The following is a 23,705-nucleotide window of genomic DNA, read 5'->3' as shown; positions in this document are numbered from 1 at the left end:
CTCCTCCTCCATGTTGACAGCGTGCACTGTGTTCTCCATGATCTCCTGCAGCAGCTTCCGCTTCTGGTACTCGGGGCCTGTGGAGAGAGGGGTTGGTGTGAGGAGCTTCCCCGGGGGCCGGAGGGATGGCAGGCCACCCCAGCTCCACGCCACCATTGCACCTTTGACAGCCATGTCCACAGCCCCAACGGGTTTGGGGACGACTGCGAGAGGGTCCAGGCTGGAGGCTGGGAGAGGAGATGCTCCCAAACCAGAGCCTGCTTCCAGGAGGGATTTCCTCCAGGAGCAGCCGGAGGCTCTGAGCCCCACAGCGTGCTAACAGCTGTATTTGCTAACAGCAAAACTGAATTTCTGTATTTTAAACCTGGGAAATCAGCTGGTGATTCGATACCACAGTTTAGCTCATGGGGTGCCCCTGCTGCAAAAGAGTAAAAGTAACAGGTAAAAAAGAAACCCCACTCAGCTTTTTCTTCCCTGTCCGACATTTTCCCCTGGGAAAAATTTGGCTGGGAAGAGCCAAAGCAGCAGGCGGGGAGCTCCAGATGAGGGTGAAGAAACAGTGAAAATCTGCAGCCCAGCTTTTTGCAGTCATACAGATGGGTTATCCTGGGGCTAAAGAGGATCCAGCTCCCACCCAAGTTTTTGTTTTTTTTTTTAACGGCTGGGAAACTCTTCCATGTGGCTTCTTTGGTGTCTAATAGCGTGGCAACTTCACAAGTGATACGGGGCATGCCCAGTCTCCTCGGGAAAGGCAGGTATCCCCAAATGACCTACCTGTCATCCCTCACGATGGGAAAAACACGTTTCTCATGCATGGAGCAGGGCTGGCAGTTTCACAGCCCTCCTCTCTGCACTGAGCCCCGCAACAGCAGCAAAATTACCTGGCACCACCACACAAGGTGACTCAGGGCTTCGACTTTCGTTCCGGCCTCATCTCCCACACTGACTTGTCAGCTCTTAGCAACGTTGCCCTCACTTCAATTATTCACCTATTATTAAATCTTTACTTCTTGTTAACCCTAGGCCATGTCTGCAAAGCAAATTGCAGCCCAGCTAGGGTCTGGGGAAGTCAGCCAGAGCCTGACACCGAAGATATCCATCGTGCTGGGCAGCTGGCTGAGCAAAATCCACCACTGAACAACTGGGAATATCTTTTGGAATAACAACCGTGCACAGTGCTCTGCATGCTGGGACCCGCGCTGGGACAGGGGTCCGTGCACATCACCGCGATGCTCATAGCAAGTGAGAACAAGAAGAGCATGCTCCTTATGGGCAGCGCGAGGTCACAAAGCAGCTTGTTTGAAAGCAAAGCACCTGCTTTTGAAAGTGGCTTTGGCCTCATTCTGCTGAATCCAAGTGATGCTGAGGGGTGCAAACGTACAGGGCTTGCTCTGTGCTCCTGAATGGCACAGACCCTGGAGCCGCGCCATCCCCGGCTGCCTCACGGTTCCTCCCCTCATCTCCTCCACCCCAAGGACTGATGCAGACTTGAGCCTGGTCAGGAAATTGGGATTGGTGCTCCTTTCCCTCTAATAAATCAGCGGTGTGATTTGCACGCTGCTACCTCCTGCCCATGCAGGCAATGTCTCCGCTTGAAGGGGGCGGTGGGGAGAAAGAGGGCACTGATTTTAGCTGCTCTGCCCTGCCTGCACACTCCTGTCAATCAGCAGGTGACCCATTCAGGGCCGTTTATTTCTGGCTGCAAGTGGATTATTTGGAAGCCGTTTCAACAGTTGTTCAGACTCCTCAAAATAGGCTGCCTGCAGCTCCAGGCTTCTCACTCTCTCCTGCTGCTTTCTTCTCCTCCTGAATAATTCACACCAAAAAACCTCCAACTGCCTGGAGGGCACCGCACAGCTCTGATCCTCCTCACCTTCCCACCTGCACCTCCCAGCACGACATTTCAGCAAAGGCTTTGGCTTACATCCCTCTCCTCTAAGCTATTAGTGTTGATATCCTAAATGAAACCCAGGGCTCAATACTTATTAGAGATATGAGGCTTGCTGAGCAGGATTGCCCTGTGCCAGACATAGCAGGGTCTATCTGCCGGGATAGCAGGGGGAAACACAGCTGCCGAACACTGCCAGGCTCTCCTGGCTGTGTGACCAGCAGCTCTGACTCCTAGCAAAACCCAAGGGTGGACTTTTGTCTGTTTGTTCCTGGATGGTGCAGCTGTGCAAGAAGAGACATTTCCCCTTGTTGTGCACTTAGGGAATTTAGAGGTTTAAAAGAATCATAGAAGAAAAACATGCATCAGCAGCTTACAAGGCCACTGAGAGTGGCCAGGACCCAAGCGAAGCCCTACATAAAAGCGGCGAGAGGATTCAGCACCCGAGGAGACAGGAGCAGAGGCCAGGCTGCTTCAGGCATTTTGCAGAGACTGTTTCAATTGTCTCATTCAATTGCCATGGGTGGAAAAAATAATCTAGCTAGATGTCAAAAACCTCCCATCGGGAATTCCAGTTTCCTTCACCTCTGTGCTATAAATACCCCAGTGTGCAAAGGGTAAATGTGGAGCTGTGAGTGGCAGCTGGGGGGCTTATGTCAGGATCAAGCGACATTTAGCTATTGTTAAATGAAGTGCCACACGCTGGCTCACGCCCATGCCCGGCCGCTGTGGTGTTTCCCCACTCAAAGCCAGCTCCGATGGGCCTTGCTGGGTGGTGGGGAGGAACGGGCAGCCCTTCAGCACAGCGTCTCCCCAGCTAGTAGGTGCAGGGCAAGGTGGGAGTACGGGGAATTTAGGCAAATCTGTCAGCATGACTCTCCCCGGCCAAGCGCCAGGTGTGAGTTGTTCCCCTTTCCCACTGCGTGCCCTGTGCCGGGGTGTAGTACCGGACACCCGGAGGCACTGAAACCAGAGCAGGAGCAAGCAGCAGGTTTTGCTGAGCAGGAGTCAACCTTTGGCTTCTACTGCCGGTTTTGCTGCTGTGATGGTCCCTTGTGATCCTGCCTCAGCAGCCACAAGGCACTTGTTCCAGGTAACAAAGGCGGATAATAAGAAAGACAAGATAAAAATGGAGGCACTCAGATCCTTTTTTCTGCTCTGTTATTACCTTCCCTCTCTGGAAAGGAAAGCTTTCCAGGAAGAATATATCTCTAGCTAACTCGGTCTAGAGAAAGGTAATGGCATTCACAATGCTGCTTCTAATATTACACTTCCTATCTACTAATCCTCAGTGCTTGGTCTCACAGAAGGAACCTCCCAAGTGTTTTCCCAGCCAAATAATCAGCAGTGATGCTAACAAATAAATAGGGAATCAGGGAAGTAGTATTTTGCATTAGTAACTTTCTTATAGGATATTACAGCCCCTAATTAGCCGAGTCTGATCATACCCTGGTGCGGAGTGGGGCCCCACAGGATATGGGCTTGTGAGTCAATGTGCAAAGCTGTTCCAAGAAAAAGCTACGAGGGATATATCTACAGGAGCGCTGCAAATAGACCTGAGCTCGCTGCCTGCCCTGCCTGGTGCTGGGAGCGCTTCCGCATGGAGAAACACGAGGGGAAGTTGAGGGACTGTGGACTTTTCCTCCAGGCTACGGTAACATATTCCAGCAGGTAAAACAGTGGTGCAAGGAGGACAGCAAATCATCCAGGGCAGGGGGCTGGCTGAACTTGCACGAAAGAGGATTTAGGATAAACAGGAAGGCAACTTGTGGAGTTATAAAGCGGTTGAAGCATTTGAACAGATTCCCCAAGGAAGTTGCAGAATCCCTCTTAGAAGATGCCTCTGGTCCTACCTGGCTGGTAGAAGTCCGGGGAGAGCTCCCTGGCCATCATTCTGGCTATGCCTGATTCGTTGTTAGCTGCCTGAGCTGCCTGCTCAGACCCTTCAGCCTTGGCTTTGGCATGAGCCGTCCTGCGGAGAGAAGAGGGGACAACAGTGAGCACCGTCTGAGCCAGGATTGTCCCAGTTCGAGCAGTGGACCCTGTCCAGCAACAAAATCAAATCAGCCCATCTGGCATAACAGCACTCAGCGCTTGCCCACTTGACCCAAAAACCCCACACTCGAGGAGAAAAGACCAGATTTTCAACAAGTAAGGGGCACAGATGCTTAAGGCTAAGGTGTGAAGGTTGCACGTAGCCACACAAGGGAACAGGGCGGGTGTATTTGCAAACACGAGCATGTTCACCTGTTGCAGCGAGGCAGCAGGTGCTGCAAAATGGGCTTGCCGCCATGTTGCGAAGCACTGAAAACCTAGCTCAGAGGAATGCCTAAAGCATCACCGCAGGCATCTTTGGAACACAAGGGAACAATAACGTGATGGCTGAATACCGCTGTACTGTCACCAGCCCTGAGCCGCTGCACCTCGCCAGAGGCAGCGTGCCCCTGCCCAGCACACTGGACACGTTTTACCCCAAATGTCTCTCCTGTAGCTCTCCAGCAAACAACACACATTGTCCAAGGGGCTCCTTTACTCACCGCAGCCCAGGGGGCTGCTCTCACCGGTGCCAGGAAAGGCAGAACTATTGCATCCCTCTCAGCTTGGCTCCCCGAGTCCTCTCCACTCTTTCCCAGCACATCTCCACCTTGCTCCATAGGGCTATAGGGCTATCAGAGTTATTTCGCTGGCCAGCTGTCATATTCCTCGCGTGCCTCGTGCTCGGGGCCCTGTGATCTTTATGCTAAAAGCAGGGCTGGCTTTACAGCCCAGCTGCTCGTGGTCTGGGAAGGAGCTGACTTCAAATAGCAAAATCGCACCTTAAAAATAAGGGAGGGTGAAGTACCGTATATTCAGCTGCTTTGTTCCACCCGGGGCTTACAGAGAGCTGCTTTCCCCATGCTCTTACTACCATGTTTGCTGAGGCTCCCCATATCTCCCTTGCTGCACGTAATGGAGCATACACTGGCTGCAAATGCAAAACCACATATTTTTGTGTGCACAGTTCGATACGCAGTTAGCAGCCCTTAAACACCAATTCACTACAAATTACAACCTTTAATGGGGACTTAGGGTGTCTGATGAGCCCTTTTCAGACTCAGGTTGGTATCTGGTCGTGTTTTAGGACAAAAAATGAGGAAAGATGCAGTTCTCATCCCTGCAGTGAAAATGCTCCAGAGGAATTTTTGGACTGTCAGTCATGAAATCAAGATTAATTCTTTCCCATTAAACTGAGATGCAGTATACAGACAGGACTAGCTTTAGTCTGAATACTCAACAGGTGCAATGAAAAGGTGATAGAAATGCTGTTCTGTACCCTTAGAAGGTAGAAGATATATATATACACACATACATACACCCACCACCCCCCCGTTTTGAGTAGCTGTGGGGAAAGAACTAAATGTAGGGCATTAATCCCAACTGATACAGGCAATAGTGTGACTTGACAGGGAGCCGAAAACGCTGTTCAGGGCCCTGCGATAGAGAAGAGGGTGTGGAGCTGCTGTGGCTCAGCCAGTCTCTCCCTGGGATGACATCCCGCTCTGCTGGAGCCATGATTCACCTCCCTGCCCACACTCACACATTATCTCCCCACTTTCACTGCAGGCTGAGCTGCCTGGGATTGCTGTCATTCCTGTTTTTTTATCCAAAATCTCCTGAAAAACCCAGAAACAAGACATGATGAGGCAGAAAACAGCAATTTTAAGCTGCTGCTCGCAAGCAGGTCTGAGGCAGCTCTGAACAGAGAAAGCACCTCCTTTTTTGGTAGCATATAATCAGCGTGATTAATTCCACTATAATCTGGCAGGGGCCAAGGGGGATGTTTCTGTGCTCTCCATGCCTGGGGGATCAGAGTGGGCTGGGTGCGCTGCACGTGGAGCACACAGCCTGCCCTGGGAAGAAGCTTGCAGCTCTTCACCCTGGCAGGACGTGCTCTGACCCCTGGCTTTGTCCTGCTGCTCTCGGAGGATGGGATTCACCATACAGAGATAAAATCCTCCCTTTCAGCCGCTCGCTGAGCCAGGCAGAGGCTATCCCGGCCACTTCCCAGCCAGATAACCAGCCAGCTGGCCCCAGCTGGGGGAGCAGCAGGCAGCTCCTGGCAAGCAGGTGGATGCCTTCCTAAAGGTGACTCCCAAAAAAGCAGTCTGGAAGTGGACTGGATGCAGGGTCTGTTCCCTCCGCTAATAAGGACAAAGCTGGACTCATGCTGATGTGTTACCAAATGGGTGCAGATAGCTCCTGCACGCTCGGCTCTCCCCCAGCATCTGGGGCCAACACAAGGGAACAGCCTGGGGGTGTTGGAGGTGACAAGGCAGCTCCCAATTACGCTCTTCTCCTGCTGGAGATTTCCTTTCCTCCAGAGAAGCTGCTGGATGCTACCTGGCTGCTGCATGGGGCTTGGGTACTGCAGTTCCTGCGGGTAAAGAGATGGCAAGGCCAGGAAGACCCCAACCTGGGCTGCAGAGAGGATGCTGCGGGTGGTGGGGAGCTGAGCCAGCTGGGCTGAGCCATCGCTGTGAGCCACCACGGCCCCAAGGCTAGCAGGGCTCTGCGACGAGCCCTCCTGGGCGCAGAGGGGCGTGAGGCCAGGGAGGCCATGGGGCAGTTCCAGAGCTCCACACACAGGGCTGTGACAGCAAGCTGAGCGACACGACTTTGGGATCCCCCACTGCCCTGGGGAGGGGAGCTGCACGGCAGCTTTGCCCGGCTCCCTCGTTCGGCGAGACACGCCCAACCTCTGCTCCTGTCCCCCTGCTTGCAAAGTCACCCAGAAGTGTTTGATTTGGGGGGACTAAGATCAACACAGCTGCAGCTTCAAATCTGGCAGCTCCGGCACACCACGTGTTGGCCCTGGTGTCCCAGGGAGGCCGTGGCACAAGGCAGAGCACTGCTCTCCCCCAGCAGCCTGGCCCTGTGCTGGGTCCCTCCGTCACTGAGATCATTTATTACAGCAGCAGCCAGGTGATGAAAATCTGGCTTATGGAGACACGGCATGGTGTTTTAAGTACATCTCCCCCGGCTGTGCCGCGCATCCCCGGGGCACGAAGAGAAGACACTGCTGCACGCAGCCCTCCAAAAAGCCGCGCTGAGGGTTTAGTAACACCGTGACAAAGCACAGCCTGGAGGAAAGCGCCCAGCCATAACAATAACATCTAACTTGCCTAGAGTATTTCTGAATTTATTATTTATCTGCATGGCTGACAGTGCCTGGGAGCTCAACGCAGAGAAAAACTTGGCCCTGACTGTAAAGCAGCCCTGGGAGAGCCCAGCGCATGCAACCCACAGCACAAAAGCCTCTCCCAGCCCATGGCCTGGGGTCTGCTGGGCACAGCAGTTAAAAAAAAAAAAAAAAAGAAAAAACATGACTGGGGGGAAAAGATTAATATGAAAAAGAGGAGAAACGATTTTTTCGGGCACAAGCAGTTAAAAAAAAAAAAAAAAAGCTCAGGCAGGTTTGAGGGAGGCAGGAAGGTGATCTTCGAACCTTAGACATGAAACATATAGGAGGAAAAATTTCTTCCAATTTTAAGATCTGCTCAAAAACCAGAATCAGCTTTTGCAAAAAGGAAAATGCCGGCCTTTTATTATATGCATATAAATTTGATACTTTTCAGCACTTGAATCGGGGCCACACTTTTTTATTTACTGCTGGTTGTGCTGTCAGCTCCCAGCGCCTCTGCAGAAAAGCAACCCGTGCAAAAACCAGCAAAGGAGAAAGTCTGGAGACGGAGGAGGTCAGGGTGAAACTGAAACAGAGGCCCACAGATTTTACAGCACCCAGCAGCAGAATTCAAAAGCCCCTTTTCAAGGCAGCGATGGAAATTGAGCCATGAACATTAAACACCTCCAACTGGGGGCAATAAACACAAAGAGGGGCCTTTGCAAACCAACACCGGTGCTCCCCTTCCCAAGCGAGGCAGTACCGCCCCGGGATGAGCGCTTCCCAGTTTCACTCTGAGCCATCTCCCCAGGCAGCGCCGTTAAAAATAGCTCCGGTGAATTCTTTGCAAGGAGGAGCAGCAGCCCCGTGCTGAGCCGAGGGGAGGTATGTGGGCAATGCCTGCAGCCCCCGTCCCAGCCCCACTGCCACCCAGCAGCACCGGCTGGGTCGCGGCGGCTGCTCTGGGGCAGCCCCGGGCAAGGAGGCTTCATACCCTGGCTGGATGGGTGGGAGAGGGAGGGTTAAATGCATCTGCTGTTTTATTTGCTCCTCTGGCACAGCTCTAATGCTCTAATTGTTTATGTACTAGTGTGGGGACAGAGCACCACTCCTGGCCATTCTGGCCGTCTCCCAGAAACACTGCCCGAATCATTCCTCCAACTGCTACTAAAATCCTCTGTGGATACACGAGCCGCAGCTGAGCACCACGCTAACAGGTGAGACTCAAAGCCAAGCCAGCATGCCCGCCTCTTTGGACAGTTTATGCTGTTTTGCACATCCACATTGGATTAGACTGTAAATGAGATTGGAATTAGCAGAGAATACTGCAAATAACAGACGGGGCTGGGGCGCCTGCAGGTGCAGTGATGACCTTGCTGCTAGAAATAGGGAAAGAGCTCAGCTCTCTGCCCAAGCTATTGCACATTTGCTTATTAAGGGAAAGACAGACCTGTCCAGCACCGTCCTTCTTTCTCCAGGGTCTCCCTTCTCCCATCGATTCAGCAAACCCTGAGCAAGGACCAACTGAACACCTTTTTCTTGCCGTTCTTCATATCATGAGCTGCCAAAAAGGCCATTAAGCAAATTTAATTTATCAGTCAGCTCTAAGAAGGGAGACTTCTGCTAAACTCCCCTCTCCTGGAAACTGGCTTTTCCACGCCCAGCCAAATCCCTGCTCCAGCAACCAGCAGGAATCATTTTGTCCTTCTGAAGAAACTTGAGATAACGGTTTGTCTTGGCAGGAATGTTTGCAGCACTCAGAAGGGATACAGGGAAAGCTGCAGAAGTGCTTTTGCTGATGGCAACACGGTCCCTTCTGCATTCACATCACGAAGGGCAAGGACACACAGACCTGACCAACCTGTGTTGGGGGGTGGACTAGATGACCTTTAAAGGGCCCTTCCAACCCAACCCATTCTATGATTCTATGACCTGACCAGGACAGACACTTTCCGGCTTCTCCGTTTTCCATACTGTCTTTGGACTTGTGACACCTCTATAGTTGGAGCACCCCCTTCTTCCTGCTCAGTCCCAGTCCATCTCCTTTGTGCCTCTCCCTCTGCCTCCGTGTGCATGCAGATACCAGCAAAGCTCTGCTGCCCTCATTTGCCTGTAACCAGCCCAGGCAACTGAACATCCCTTTTCCGTCCATCTCTTGTGCCACTTTCCCTGCCCACAGTCAAACCCATCTGTGTGTCCCACCCCACGGGTGTCCTGCCCTGAGAGCCAGCTGTACCTTTCACCCTCCTTTTGCTCTTTTTGCTCCATCACTCATGTGCACGTACCCACTCAAGTTAGACTCTGACATCCCTGGGGTGCGTGAGTCTTTGCTGGTTTATATTATGGACTCTGCACCTGCAAGGTGTGATCTAAATAATGAATTAAGCACAAATCAGCACAAACTGCCTCCTAAAGGAAACACCTCCATACCACTGTAAAAGAAATCCAAAAAGAGAAGCCGTCCTGACCTTGCAGAACAGCTCTGCCCTCCAGCCTCCCTTCCCTTGCAGCCAGCTGACGAGATGCCCCAGGCTTTTCACTCATGGTACCAGCACTTACACAGAAGTCATAGCACTCTACATGCCTAGGCTGCTTAGCTGGATATGTTGGACCTTTTCTCCTTCCTTCCACAGAAAGGGCACGAACAGGCCATTCAGCCAGGAGAAAAGCATCCTTTTCTGTGCAGTGCTTCAGGAGCACAGGCCTGGCAGAGCTCCCTGCCACCTAATGAGCTCAGCAAGCATTAGCCTTTATGATTACTTGGTGAATTTTTAAAATACCGAAATGTTATCCTCAGCTCTAAATAGCTCAGAGCCACTTGCATCTTTCACCAAGGGATACTTCCCCTCGGAACAGTTAAAGTGATATTAATCTTACAGCAGACAGATCTGCAGCTGTCTTCAATAAGATGACAACCTACGCACCCCAGCCCTGCGTACGGGAGATTTGCTCAATTAATCTTTGCCGCCCTGATTGCCCCGTGAGCTGAGCGGGGCTGGGTGGGCAGCTAGCCGGCAGGGCTTGGCCGTGTCAGCCCGCACGGGAGCCCATGGGCTGTGACAAGCCAGCGGGGCCGGCACAGACTGCAGCTGCTCTCCATTTCCCCTGCAGCCCTCGGATGCCAGCCAGCAGCTGCCCAGAGCCCATTCTAAATGGAGCGGTGCAAGCCAGGGCCTGCCAGCAAAAAGGGCTGCTGGTCACCGGTACGGCAGCATGGCCCCGGGACCACTGCATTGGCCCCAGACAGGCAGGACGGGAAGCTCCTCGCCCTGCCGGAGCCAGGCAGGCTGGGAGCAGCTCATGAGAGCACCCACGGAGATATCTTTGGGGAGAAAAAGGGGGGATTTGCAGCTGCCCACTGGACTCCCTCCTCCTCCCCCTGGTTTTCAGGTCCACTCTCCTCTGTGCTGCCCTGGGTGCAGATGAAGCAGAGCCCGGGGAAGCGAGTCTCCCAGAGCAGCACAGCCTTGGGACTATGCACAAATGCCCCTGATTTGTTCCAGCTTCCACCACACCATTACCAAAGGGGCTCAGCTAATGCTCTGCAGACCCTTATTTAATTAGCTACCACTGCAAGATCAAAGCAGCCAGGTTATCCCACTGATAAGTGCATCAAAACATCTTTACAGCACATATACAATCAAGGTCTTCCAGCCTTTCGTCCCCCGTGTGCTCCTGCCTCCCTGCCTGTACCTGCACTGAGCAGGCAGGGGCTGCTCCCTGCCCTGCCCTGCCCTGCCCAGGGGAATGAATTCCCACTTCCAAGAAAACATCAGGGCTGCAGCAGTCATTTGTTTCGAGGGAGCCCAGCCTGACCCATGAGCTCCTGCCCAGCCCCAAGCTCTGCCAAACGGAAAGCATTCACAAGCCGAGTGTGTTTTACCCAATTGCCAGCTCCGCCAGTGCTAAAATGGGTCAGAAAGAGTGTGTTTTCTCTATAAGATTGTTTTTTTTCAATGAAAAGTTTTAGCAACTTCTAACTCGAGTGTTTTTCAGATTTCAGCAATCCAAACCAAGAGAGTGAGGAACTGCAGTATCTGTTTTGCCTTTTTTTCCCCCCAGTCAAAAAAGAAAAGCAGGATTTTTTTTTTTTTTTTGAGGAAATGAAAGCAGGCAGATTTCTTAAAATATTGCGTTTGGTCAGAAGCCCAATTATTCATCAAAATTTAAGGCAGAAGCATTTTTCTCCCAGCCCTATAGGTCTCTTGAGTTGACATTCACAGATTTGAAGTCTAGGAGAAACAAGAGAGGGAGCTGTGAGGGCTGCCACCCCACTGCCGGGCTGCAGCACCCACATCCCCCATGCCTGCACCCAAGGCTGCTGAGGGCACCCAGGTGGACGGGACACCAGGTCCCTCCCGGTGCTCGCTGAAGGCTCAGCAGGCCTCGCAGGAGCAAAACGACAAAAACTTGGACTCAGAAAGCCAACAGGCTCTGGCTCAGCACCAGGATAAGCTGAAAAAAATGCACCTCCTCCAGGAGGAGGGAGGGTTTCTGTATCTCAGGTTTGATATTTAAATTGGACATTTTACTTAAATACTTTTTAGTTTTTGATATAAGTCTATTTCACATTCCACTGAAATGATGATAACCTCTGAGCAAAGCCTGATTGAATCAGATTATTTTAAAGCCCAGTTCCCTGCCAGCTGATTTCGAGCATCTGGATGGGAGTCAAAGCCTTCCTGCTCTGCCCGGCAGCAGATCAGTTGAACGAGAAGTTACCATTTTCCACAGTCATTTTGCAGATTAAAGTCACACTTCATTTTTCCCTTTCTGTGTTTGTAAGCTGTTGAGATAAGGATTTCCCTCAAGGTCAGACTGAACAGCCCATTAATTCCACTTTCCCTGCCTGGCCAGCTATCTGAGCCGTACCCATCGCTGGGACTGACGTCCTGCCATCCCAACTCTGCTCCTCTTGAGGGGATCCCTGCAAGCCACAGCCCCGCTTGCTTCAACCCCAAAGACCCGGGAAGCCCTGGAGAAAGCAGTCTGCTGCCCAACAGATGCTTTCTCCTTGGAGCTACTGAAAGTGCACGCTCCCTCTTACCCTAATAGGGCATGAAAGTGCCTAAGAAAATTCATGCGAGGCGGGTGGAAAACAGATAAAGCCATGCGCACCCCCCTCTGGAGTCAAAACGCATCTCAGCGTAACAAGCACAGTGGGCCAAAAATGTGTCAGTGCTGGAGCTGCAGCCAGCCTGGGCTGGGGACGAGGCTGTTCCGGGAAAGAGCTGAAAGAAAGGGGTGAAGGCATCACACCATCACTCATTCCATGGCACTGAACCCCTCCAGCCCGCTGAGCCCCGCACACGGGGGGGACACATCGTGGGGGTCCCGCAACTGGGGCAGGTGTCTGATCCCGGCACCGGACCCAAGCCCCGCAGCTCGCTGTCCCCATGGCCGCATGGGACCAGGAACGGAGAGGGGCTCACCCAAACAGTGCAGCCTGCTCCCTGCCCAGCATGGCAAGAGTGAGCTAGAAGCAGGGGTGAGCCCAAAGGTCTTTTGGGGTGGGACAAGGGAGGTGATACGAGGGTCAGGCAGCAGTTTGAAACAGGCAATACTTCTACAGAGCTGGGGACGGCTGCTCTGGGGCAGCAAAACCAAAAAAACCAGCCCAACCAAGGCCAAACCAGCCCTGTTCAGCCCAGATCACGAGGCTGCAGAGACCAAGTCTTGGCTCTGGGACAGGAGCTGTGTGTCCCCATCTCCAAGAGGTGAGTGTCACAAAGTCCTCGAGCTCCCAATGCAGTGTGCGAGGAGGCTTGGGTGGAAGTATTCCTCCTAACCAAACCACGCGTGGTAACAATGCAATGCCATGACATAAGGCAGCCTGTGGTGTTCTGGCTCCAAGAGCTTTGAGGGAAACCCAAGCTGAAGTGGTCCTGGCCGTGGTGGCATGGGCCAGGCAGGTTCCCCCTCACCGTCCCCACGGATGGTTGTGGTGGCATGGGCCAGGCAGGTTCCCCCTAACCATCCGTGGGGACGGTGATCCTGGACACTGACCTCAGTTTGTGCTGATAAGCCACACGGAGGAGGTCACGCCTGCTCAGGAGCTGCAAGGGGAAAAGGTCTTTATTTGCCTGGTTTCATGGGAAGGAGCAAGTGCTGCTGGCACTAGCGCCACACAGAAAGTGGGAGAGTCCAGCTCCAGGCTTCGGTTGGTATGGAAATAGATGCCAGCAACTGGGTTTCTATTAACTGAGAGTGAATGAAACAAGATTGTCCTCTTTATAAACACACTGAGCTCTGTGAGAAACGTCTGTTGGGAGAGCAGGACCAAGGAGCATCCCCTCACCACTGTGTCCTGGCACCAGTGTCCTGGCACCCAGCTATGGCAGGAGCCGCGTGGCTGCCCTCCTTTCTCCCTGCCCACGTGCACGCTGGCTCGTTCCTGCCTGTGGCAGCAGTGAGATGCTTATTCCCACTATGGGGGCTGTGGGGCAGCCAGAATACCTGGCCATCAAGGACCTGCCCTCAGTCAAGAACCTGCCCTTGGCTCCTGCCGCTCGACTGCCTCCAGGTGCGGTGGGCACCTTGCTCAGCATGAGCCCCGCCAGGGACATGGCATCCTCCTGTACCCCTTGGGGGATTTTAACAAAGCCGGGGCAGTCCTGCCCCCCCTTCACCTGCACCAACCTATCTTTTAAGCCTCCTGAGAGGTCAGGCTGCAGCATCTTCGGTGTCTGATCTTACAGCTGCAGAAATGCTGCTCCTGACTCCCGTGCCTCTCCCTGGCAGCTCCCGCTCAGAGGTGAGTTGCAGCCAGTATCCCACCCGGGGGAAGGACAAGCTCTGCCCATCTCCTGCCCGCTGCTGCCTCCTCGTTACACACCCATCCATCACACGGTGTGTGCAGTCCTGGTGCAAAGAGGTCATGAAGCTGGGACAGCAGAGGAGGATCAGCTGCTCTCCTGAGCAAGGAGCCCACCTGGCAGGGACTGCCTTGAACCACTGCTGCCTGCTCTCGCAGGGTGGTCATGAGCATCCCGCCCTCTGGCCTCGGACCTAAAGGTCTGGAAACGCACCAGGCTCCTGATGCATCTAACACCTCTGCCTCTGGCTAAAAGCCTGAGAAAGGCAGAAAGCAAAGGGTATTTTAAAAAATCCTAAGACTCTTTCAGAGCAAACCCTGAGTCTGAACATGGGGGTTCAACAGACCCGAAAATCCCAGGTGTGAACTCCCCAGCCTCGGGGAAGCCAAGCTATGCTGTCAGCCCCAGGACAGCTGAGACCACCATGGCCATCGGACCAGCCCAGCTCTGCCCTGGACACATGCCGTGCCTCACCAAAGAGGTGCATCGGGAAGACATCGCTTTGGTTGCCCACCTTCCCCGCCGTCAGCATAAACCCCTGAGAGCGTCGGGGAGGGAGGGCAGGAGCTTGCTGGGGCAGAGTCGTGCCAAATAAAGCACCTTATCGGTGTAAGCGTGCGGACGAGCTCCAGCGGCGTGGGCTGCCGCGGGCCTCGGCTCCCAGCTGTCACACTCAGGCAACGCTGATAAAGCCCTGCTCTACCTGCCCTTATTTAGTCAGGAGGCTCTGCTGACTCCAGCGATTTCAGGACGTCATTTGCACCACACACCCGCGTTCCCCGAGGAGACGCTCACTGCCGCCTGGCCACACAGGCTGGAAACGCTGAGCGCAGGGAGACAGCAGCAGCGCTGCCGGGAATGCGGCCGGGCAGGGGAGGTTCGGAAGGCGATACGGGAGCCGCCAAGCACTCTTGTTATTTGAAGGGAGAGCTAAGACGTGCCCCAAAGACATGGGTACGGACAGAAAAACAACTTAAGCTTCAAAACCAGGCAACAGCTCACACCATGAACGATGCCCACACGTCTCTGCCACGGAAGCCGCACAGATGTGATTTCTGACGCCAAGCGCTCACTGCAGCTCTGTGACGCTTTAACAGCCCAGGCTCACTGTAATGAGTAAACCCTACATTAACAGAAATTAATGCCTAACATTTCAGAATGCAGTTTAGAAATTCTTACAGATATCTATAAAAGCAGCAGTATTGCAGGACCTCTATAGATATTACATTAAAACCAAAAATAAATGCAAAATTTATTCATTTTTAGTTGTACTCTCCAGGCATAAAACACCCCAGCTGCACAGGGGCTTCAGGGCCAGTATCTGAAGACAAACAGGTGAAGCACAGAAGCCATTACTGCCCCTTGTGCCTTGCTTTCCTATTGATCCTGTGACATCTGGCAGATACAGCTGAGGTTTTGCTAACAGGATGTAACGCGCAGATACAGCTGAGGTTTTGCTAACAGGACATAATGACCATCAAATGATCTCAGAGTGTGGCCAGACCCATGCCTTGCAGGACGCACAGCCAAGTCCCTCCACTGATTTTGGTCCAAGCCACTGGGAATCACAACCCCGTGCAGAGGCAGACCACGGCAGACACTGTTGCAGTGGGATTTGCAGTATTTACACTCATTTTGTCCCCCAAAAGAGCCAGTGAGAAGGAAATCCCCTGTGTGAGCTGCCCGGCTACTGAGCGTACAGCATTCCAAAAAAAAAAAAAAAAAAAAAATCAAAGGTTCCCCCTGCAGCTGGTCCTGCCCTTCCTCTTGTTTTTTATTTTATTTTAATCTGTTCTGAAGAGATGAAAGCTGACCACTTCCACGCTCCTTCTCCCTGCTTTCAGTGGGACCATCCTCCCCATGTGACACCGGAGCACATACTGCACAGGCAGCCCCCTGGGTGCTGCAGCTCCCCAAGCACCCAAGGGTGCAGAGCACCCTGTTCGGCACCAACCCACATGCCCAGAAAACTCCAGGGCAGCTGTTACACACCTCCGGATGGCTTTTAACTGGCTCACTCATGGCTTGGTGGCGGCTGTCCCCTCCTCGTGGGGGCTGGCAGGGGACAGACCTGCTGGCCGTCCTCCAGCCAGCTTCTTTACTTACGCACCGGGAGATGACATCCCGGCTGCGATCCCAGGACCTCACTGACTTTCCCACCCACCCCGACATTTTTTTTGAAGGAACGCCCAGACAGGGCGGAGGGTGGGAAAGGGGAAGGCTGGAGGGACACGGCGGGTGCCTTCACCTGGCACTGCGGGAACAGCTGCGTTCCAGCTCCAATGGGAATCCCTTGGGATCACAGCAAGGAAGTCCCGGGGCACCAGCAGTACCGGGCACTGTTAACGGACATCATACGGCACCTGGTAACCCCCACGTCCACCTGTGGTTACCCCTGGGCAGGAGTAAAGCTGATTCCACTGGCTGCCGCAGAGGCTGCACTCCAGGATGACTTTTCTCCCAAGTGACAGCAGTCTGGGGGAGGATTCCTCATACCTTAACGTCCATTAGCTCTATCCCATCAGCTGATCCCCAGTGCTGCCGACAGACATGCCCCGGGTTTCTGCCCGATGTCTGAGCAGCGCCAAGGGGCTTTGCCTGGGGTGAGGGGGCTGCTGGCTGAGCTGGGATGGGCTGTTCAGGACAGCGTGACCCCCATGGCAAATGATTTTCACTAAAATAATGAAAAAAATTAAAAAAAATTGCTGTTCCCTCAGCTGGTGGCTAGGCAATGCCAGCTCTGTCCTCAGCCACTTGCACAATGGGGAAAGCAGCTGGATTGCCGACCCGGGAGGATTCGGGAGGGAGCCAAGGAGGCCAGGGCAGCACCACGCGGGCAGGACAGGCAGCGGGGCAGGCAATAGCTGGCACTGCCCACGGCGCCGGCTGGAACGCCCAGGCTGAACAGGCAGACGGGGCAGGAGCTGCAAAGCAGCCTGGTGCCTCAGATGCCCTCGGAGCAGAGTGCGGGATAAGGAAGGTTTGCTGTCTGTGGCTGACCATTGTCCCCGACCGTCACCGCTCTCCCGCCCACCTCCGCAGGGCAGATCACAGGCAGGACACGCATCGGCACTGCTGGTAGCCGCCTGCCCGCGCACCCCCAGAGCTCGGGCACGTGCCTGGGATTCCTGCGGTGCAACTGGCCGAGGCAGCTTCCAGCGCTTCGGCTTGTTTTCCTCAGGATATCTATGCTTTAAAGAGCCTTTTATGGTGCAAAAGAGTAAAATCTGGTCTTCTCCTGACGTTTTACCCCCAGACAGTGGAAGGCTGGATATCACCATGGTTTAGCTCTGCAAGGGGCTCCCCCAGGTGCCAGAAGCAAATGAAACTCAAACAACCATGCAGAACAGCACAGGTACGCAGAGGTAGTCGGACGTCTGCACAGCCCGGCTGCTGTGTCCTGCTAATTAGTTCCTAGCAATAATCTTACATACAGATATGTCACATCTTCCCCCAAAAAAGGATTCATGTAGCCTCAAAGACATTTCTTTGGGTAAGGTACACACTGCCATCTGAGGAAAAATATTAATGCTCCATCTAGAAAACTCCACCTCGCAGTTACGAGCTAGGGCAATGCTAATGACAGTACAGCCCTTTTATAATCTATAATAATCGATTTTCACAACCTGTCTGCAATTACTCTCTGTCCTGGGTGTGGAAACTGAGGCAAGGTTCAAGGCCAAAGAGAAAGTTGGTGGCAGAGCTGGGGTTTAACCTAAGGACCCTCTCGAGGCAAAATTATCTATATTTACTCTCGACCCCAAAACTGAGCTGAAAGGAGGAGGAAGGAGAGCACGACTCAGATTTTCAAAAGGCAGCAGGTAGAGAGAGTGGCTCTGCCCAGAGCAACACATGCCAGGAATAAACACTGGTGGAAACGGTGAGTTATAGTTTATGGGACGGAGGAGCCCGAATTCTCTTCTTGCAGTGGGTCCAGCTCAGCTGCAGGCAGCACCGCAGGAATGGGACCAGGGGCATCACACTGCTGGGGAAAGCGGTGTTTTCTTCCCCTGCCACAACCACCACACTATCGCAGGGTATGCTAGGGGAGGACTCCCTGGAGGAAACCGGCTTTAACGTCTTACTTCCTCCAGCTCCGAGGTTTCCTTAATAGGAAATTATTCCCCAGCCGTGCTGGGGAGGGACGCAGTCCCCCGTCAGGGTAGCAGGCGCATTCCAGCCCCTCATGGAAAACACTGCAGAGCCACTTTTGATCCAAAGTGTAAATAGTATATAATAAAAAGAGGCTTGCGTAAACTGGCCGAGCTGTCGGGAAGCAGCTTTTACAGCTCCAGCCTCCTTATTTACAGGCACCCAGCACTGCAGCCGCACACTTCTCCTGGGCACGGCGAAGCCAGTGTCAGGCTGAGCCTGCCCTGCCGGGAGGATCCGGTGGGCCCCATGCTGCCCCAGCCTGTTATTTTTATCCTAGCTGGCCCTGCACATCGTTTCACTGGCAATCCTGCTGGTTTTTCTCCGTTGGTCTCCGAGGCAACTGGGTTTTGCTAAAAAAACAATCACGTTCTCCGCAAAACTTTGGAGCAGAAACAGCCGCCAGGAGAGTAAAGCCAGGGTTTCTTGGAGGGGAGGGATGGGGTTTGGGAGCAGGCGCCCTCCCTGCCGCCATCATTTCCCATCTCTGCTTGGTAATGAAGGAACACTGATAATTAAACAGCACTAAAAAGGAGCAAAGCAGGACAGCCATGGAGTCCTACCCACTGCCCAGCAGCTAAGCAAAGCCTGCGAGGGGGCGAGGTTTTGATGGAGAGGCAAGATGAAACCTCGAGATCTTTCGTAACCACGTTTCCCTGAGGAAGAGGAAAGGAGCAAAGGCTCTGACCCTGCCTGAGCCCTGGTCTCTGCCAGGCCGGCTCCAAGACCGGCAAGAATGCTGTGGGAGCAGAGGCGCACTGCTGGCACAGCTCAGATGCAGGCAGGGACGCGAGCAGGAGAAGGTGGTTTTCCCCTGCCCTTCCCAGGCAGACCCTGGAGTCCCTCTTTTATCTCCTCCCTCCTCCATCGCAGGAGGGATGACAGAGCAATTAGCACTTTCCTTTCCTGCTAATTTCTAACGCAGCTAATTCTGAGCGGAGCCCACCTGTCGGGTCCCAACATACCAGGCGGTGTAGGGGCAACGCAGTGCCCGCATGTCTTCTGGCACAAGGGACAACTGTGTGACGAGAGACTGCCACGTGCTCACAGCAGCCCCTTGCACGATCCTCCCTTGCACGCCCCTGCACACGCATCCCCAGGCACGCTGCCGCTCGCTGCTGGCTGCTGCAGCCCACTTCCCACCCCCAGGGTCTGGCCAGGACAAACTGGGGGGAAAAAAGGAGACAAACCCAGCTGAGCCCTCCCTGGTTCCTCCTTTCCCAGCACCCTAAAGCATCCCAGGCTGCGGGACATGGCTGTGTGCCATGGGATCAGGCTCCGCCATCCACCGTGGGCTCAGTCATCTGCCCTGGCTCTGGCCACCACCTCTCTCGTGGCAGAAACACTCAAAACCTGGCTGAGGGCAACTGGGTCCTGGGGGGAGACGGGACTCCCCGAGGCAGCCCCCTCCTTGGTTTGGTATCCGCCATAGGTCCTCCCTCCTGGTTCACAGCATCCCAGCAGAGCAGTGCTCTTCCCAGAGAGCCCATTACACTGAGCTGCTAAAATTAAGCAACAACCCTAATGCATCCCATAAACTCCCTGCAGAGCCACACTGGGGTCTCCAGGGCCGAGCCACGCTCTGCTGCGGACCCAATTCATCTGGGACACGTCCTGCTGGCTGCTCAGGAGCCTGTTGGATTTACCATAGCCAAACCCCACTATTTCTCATCCCGCCCCATCAATGACGCCCAGCAGCTCCAGTGGCCTGGCACGGCACCAGGGTGCTCCCCATCCCACCAACTCCTGCTCCCCATCCCGCTGAGTGCCAGGGCCAGTGCCAGGCCCTGTCCAGCAGCTCCCTCCTGGACCAGGGCTGCAGGGGGACAGGAGAGGAGGCATGAGGAAGACAGGTCCCAAACACCCCCGGGCTGCCACGAGGGCCCTCAGCCCCAATTCGCCAGCATCTACTACAAAGAATTAAATAGAAATTGCAGGGAGACACGTTTGACCCCACCGCTGGTGTGCGGTGAGGAGGCACGCAGTACAGCTCCAGAGGGACACGTGGGATGGGGACCACCACCACCATGGGGACCTGCATGTTGGAGCCCTGAGCACCTACCTGGATGCTGCGATCTCTGACTTCTGCCGGGCGATGGCCGCGGCCCTCTGAGCGCCCTCCACGCTCCTGTCCACCTTCTGCCGGATCTTGGCGCTCTTGAGGGGTATCACACGCTTCTTCATGCCCTTGACGAGGACATTGTGGCGGTACTTGCCCTCCTCCTTCTTGCCATCGGGCAGCGTGGTGCAGCCGTAGCCGTGCCGCAGGTTGTCCAGCCACTCGCCCTCATACTTCAGCCCGCTGGAGCGCTCGCTGACACCAAAGCCGGCACGCTTGTCGTTCTTCCACTCGCCCATGTAGGTCTCTGTGGTGGTGGCATCGATGTCGGACTCAAAGGGGGGGTACTCCTCACCCTCAGCGCCCTCGCCCAGGCTGACAGTGGAGGTGGCGTCGCTGGCGGCCGAGCTGATTCCACTCTCACTCTTGAGGAAGCTGACGCGGCTTTTCTGGCTGGCCAGGGATGACTTGGACTCAGACTTCTTCAGCTTCCCCAGCAAGGAGCCCCTGCGGAAGAGCCCCCCCTTTTTGGGCTTGCCGGCCTCCGCCTCCGCGTAGAGGCTGAGGGCGAAGCCCCCACGGGTGATGGTGGGCGAGAGGGGCAGGTTCTCGGGGTTGGCAGCGGGGGAGTCCTGCTGGGGCAGGGTGCCATTGCTGTGCTCGCTCCGCAGGGAGGAGAGGGAGGTGCGCAGCGGGGAGCGGACCACGGAGGCCATGCCGTAGGGCACGCTCTGCCGTACCCCGTAGCCGTGCCGCATGCCGTTGGTGAACTGGCCCTGGTACGTGCCTGTGGGAGAGAAGAGGGATGGGGTGAAAAGGCAGCTCGCTCCTGGGTGAGCCAGCAAAGGAAGGTGGGCTGCGGGGTAGTGCTGCCCTAGAGCAGACGTACCCACCTTCCCTCAAAGAGAGGAGCCCCGACTCCGCTAGTGCTCACCCGTGTGCAAAAGCAGCCGTCCCCAGGGAGTGGAGGGCAGAGGACACAAGGCCAAGAGCCACTGCTGGCAGGTGACAGCTCACTGGAAATGGGCTGGGGCACCAGGGGACTCTGGTGCAAACCCAAAGCCACTTAACGGATGGGGTCCGGAGCATCTGGAGCAGGGAGCGGGAGGCAGCCCCACGGGGCTGGAGTTTGGGCTGTGCCAAGAAGGTGGCAGCAGCCCCAGCGGACACACGAGCTGGTGTGGCACAGCTCTCCTTGGCTCGGTGACAGTCCCTTTCCGCCTGTTCTGCAGTTTGTCACTCACAGGCTGCCAGGACCGGCTCTAGACCCAAGTCAGGCACCTGGCCATAGCACGGGCTGCCCCTGTACCTGCAGCTGCATCTGCTTGGCCCTGACATACAGCTTCTCTGTGGTCCCAAGACCAAGGCTTGTGCCACACTGCACAAAGCAAGAGATGGGCGAAAAAGGGAGGAGAAGAGTGGAGCAGCTCTGTGCGGGGTTCCTCCAGCTCTGCCCCAAAAAACACCACCCTACCACGCTCTTCCAGACCCAGCTCAAGACAGCATATGGCATCATATGATGGGGGGACACAGAGAGGATCACGCTCACCATGGCCAGGGCTGCACCCTGGGTACGAGACCCTGCTAAGAACCAGAAGGACCTTGGCAGTGACATGTTGAAGGACTGGGAAAAGCACATCGCTCCTCTCCAGGCCCCTTCTGGGTCTGCACCTTTGCAGGCTCCAGAAGAGTGAACTGGAGACCACCGCTCTGATTTTTCTCACCAGGATGTCAAGAGACTTAAAGTAGTAGCATCAAAGCCCCCTGCAAGAAGGGCTCCTAGGAAGGGCAGGAGGGCTGGTGGGGCAGCCTTCGCCTACAGTACCCACACTCAGACGCCAGCACAGTGGGCTGCGAGGGTCAGCACATCCCCACTGAGTCCTGCGGGATGGGAGCCCAGCTCTCCTCGCTCTGTAGACACAATTGCCTCAGAAACCAACAAACCACCCAAAACAAAAGCAGCATGCAGCTCTGCTCCCGGCGTTACAGGACCTAGAACAGGCCACCTCATCCCAAACCAGCAGCCTGCGGGGCAGAAGCCACTGGCAGCCCTCCTTCCCAGCGTGCAGGGGTGCAGGCAGAGGGTGCTGGGGGAGCACAAACGGCCTTGGAAAGGCCACCCCACTCCTTTACTCTCCCAGGTGGTGCTTCATGCAAGCGAAGGGCCAGCCATGCTGGGGGCATTTTCACAGGCATCTGTCCTAAACCTGGTTTTCATTAAGCAGTGACCTACCAGGAGGCACCAAATTTTGGGAAAGAAAGCACTCCTAGGGTCCCGGGGAGGCTCAGCAGGGCCAAGCTGAGACAGAAGGGGGTGACCTATCTTCAAGGCATTCATCTCCCCCCTCAGACACCGTTACTGAGACCAGGGATGACCCTGCTCCCCAGGGAGTAAATCCAGTTCCTTCTTTGGAGATTGCGGGAGTGCATATTTTACAGTCTCTCAGGCCACTTCTGCAGCATAATCTCTCCTCCCAAGCTTCATGTTTCGTTGAAATCCTCTTTGGACCCGCCTGTAGGGTGTTAACTTACAGCGCCGGGGGCCAGGAAAGACAAGAAGTGCCTGAGCCAGCAGCAGCTGCTGCCCCAGGGTGAGCTGCCCCCCGCCAGCCCCTGCCCACCCCATGGTACACGGGATTTCGGGCTCTCTGCAACAGTTGGCCTCCCCTACCAAAAAAAGTAAGGGTTCAGGTAGTGCAGAGCATCTGCGAGCTGTGGCAGGCACAGGGAGCAGTCTGCCAGAGCAAGGGGCCATTGCCCAGTTTCTTGGCAGAGCTTGAAGCTCTGTTAGGAAAAATAAGGGGGGCATTGTGGGTTAGGGGTTTGGGCATGAGCTGGGAGCCAAGGACCATCGTTCAAGATGTCCAGGCATCTGGGTGAGCTTCTCACCCTGCCGTGCTCCCAAATCCCTCTCCATAAAATGGTGATAAGTCTTCCTAGCACAAAATGAAGTCACAGAGACCCCCGTAGTGCCCTGATGTCCATCCCCACCGAGAGCCGGTGAAGTCGGTGCTCCATCCCTGCCCGCCCAGCCAGCAAGCAGGGCTGACGCACGATCGGGGTGACATTGGAGACCTCCTCCTAGGACAGGGCAGCCTCGCACATAGCAGTCTGCAGCTGATAGTGCCGCCGCATTAACCCCCTGGAAGAGGAACTCTGGAAAAGGATCGCAGGTTTAGGGGGGCTGAGCTACTCTTTGGAGGCCAGGTTGGAGCAGCCGCTGCTCTCCAGCAAGTCCCCAGCCCCCTCCATCCCTGAGCGGCACCAGGGCCACCTGGATGGGAAAAGCCACGTGGCATAGCGGGTCTTCAGGGAGCAGAGATTGGGGTGCGGCTTCTTGGGGGCACGCATGCCTGCCCTCAACACGAGGTTTCACACCAGCTCTTCAGGCTGGCCTTGGCTGCCTGATTTCAGCCCGTACGGGACAAGCAACATTATCCCTCCGGCACGTGGTGTGACCAAACCTGCCAAACGCATCTGGCTTAACGAAGGGCACTGACACACCACGCTGCCCGTGGCTGCCCAACCGACGTGGGGCTCAGTGAGCACTGCAGCGTCCCTGTCATGCTGCAATTCAGTGCCTGGCTGAGGCTTCGTGCCAGGGCAGAGCCATAAACCACCCCTGGAGCA

General features: G+C 54.9%; 1 protein-coding gene across 1 annotated transcript in view; it reads right to left on the bottom strand.

Moving 5' to 3' along the window:
* JPH2 (junctophilin 2) overlaps positions 1 to 23,705 on the bottom strand; it is a 36,238-nt gene that overhangs the window by 5,584 nt on the left and 6,949 nt on the right. Inside the window, exons 2-4 of the mRNA XM_009282226.1 lie at positions 20,079 to 20,862; positions 3,742 to 3,860; positions 1 to 77 (exon numbers count right to left, since the gene is read on the bottom strand). Coding sequence (XP_009280501.1) covers positions 1 to 77; positions 3,742 to 3,860; positions 20,079 to 20,862 — 980 coding nt within the window. The remainder of the gene's footprint in view (positions 78 to 3,741; positions 3,861 to 20,078; positions 20,863 to 23,705) is intronic.

The sequence above is a fragment of the Aptenodytes forsteri genome, unplaced genomic scaffold (genome assembly GCF_000699145.1).
Source record: "Aptenodytes forsteri isolate BGI_AS27 unplaced genomic scaffold, ASM69914v1 Scaffold149, whole genome shotgun sequence".
Lineage (NCBI taxonomy): Eukaryota > Metazoa > Chordata > Aves > Sphenisciformes > Spheniscidae > Aptenodytes > Aptenodytes forsteri.
This window is presented reverse-complemented; position numbering and strand designations above follow the sequence as displayed.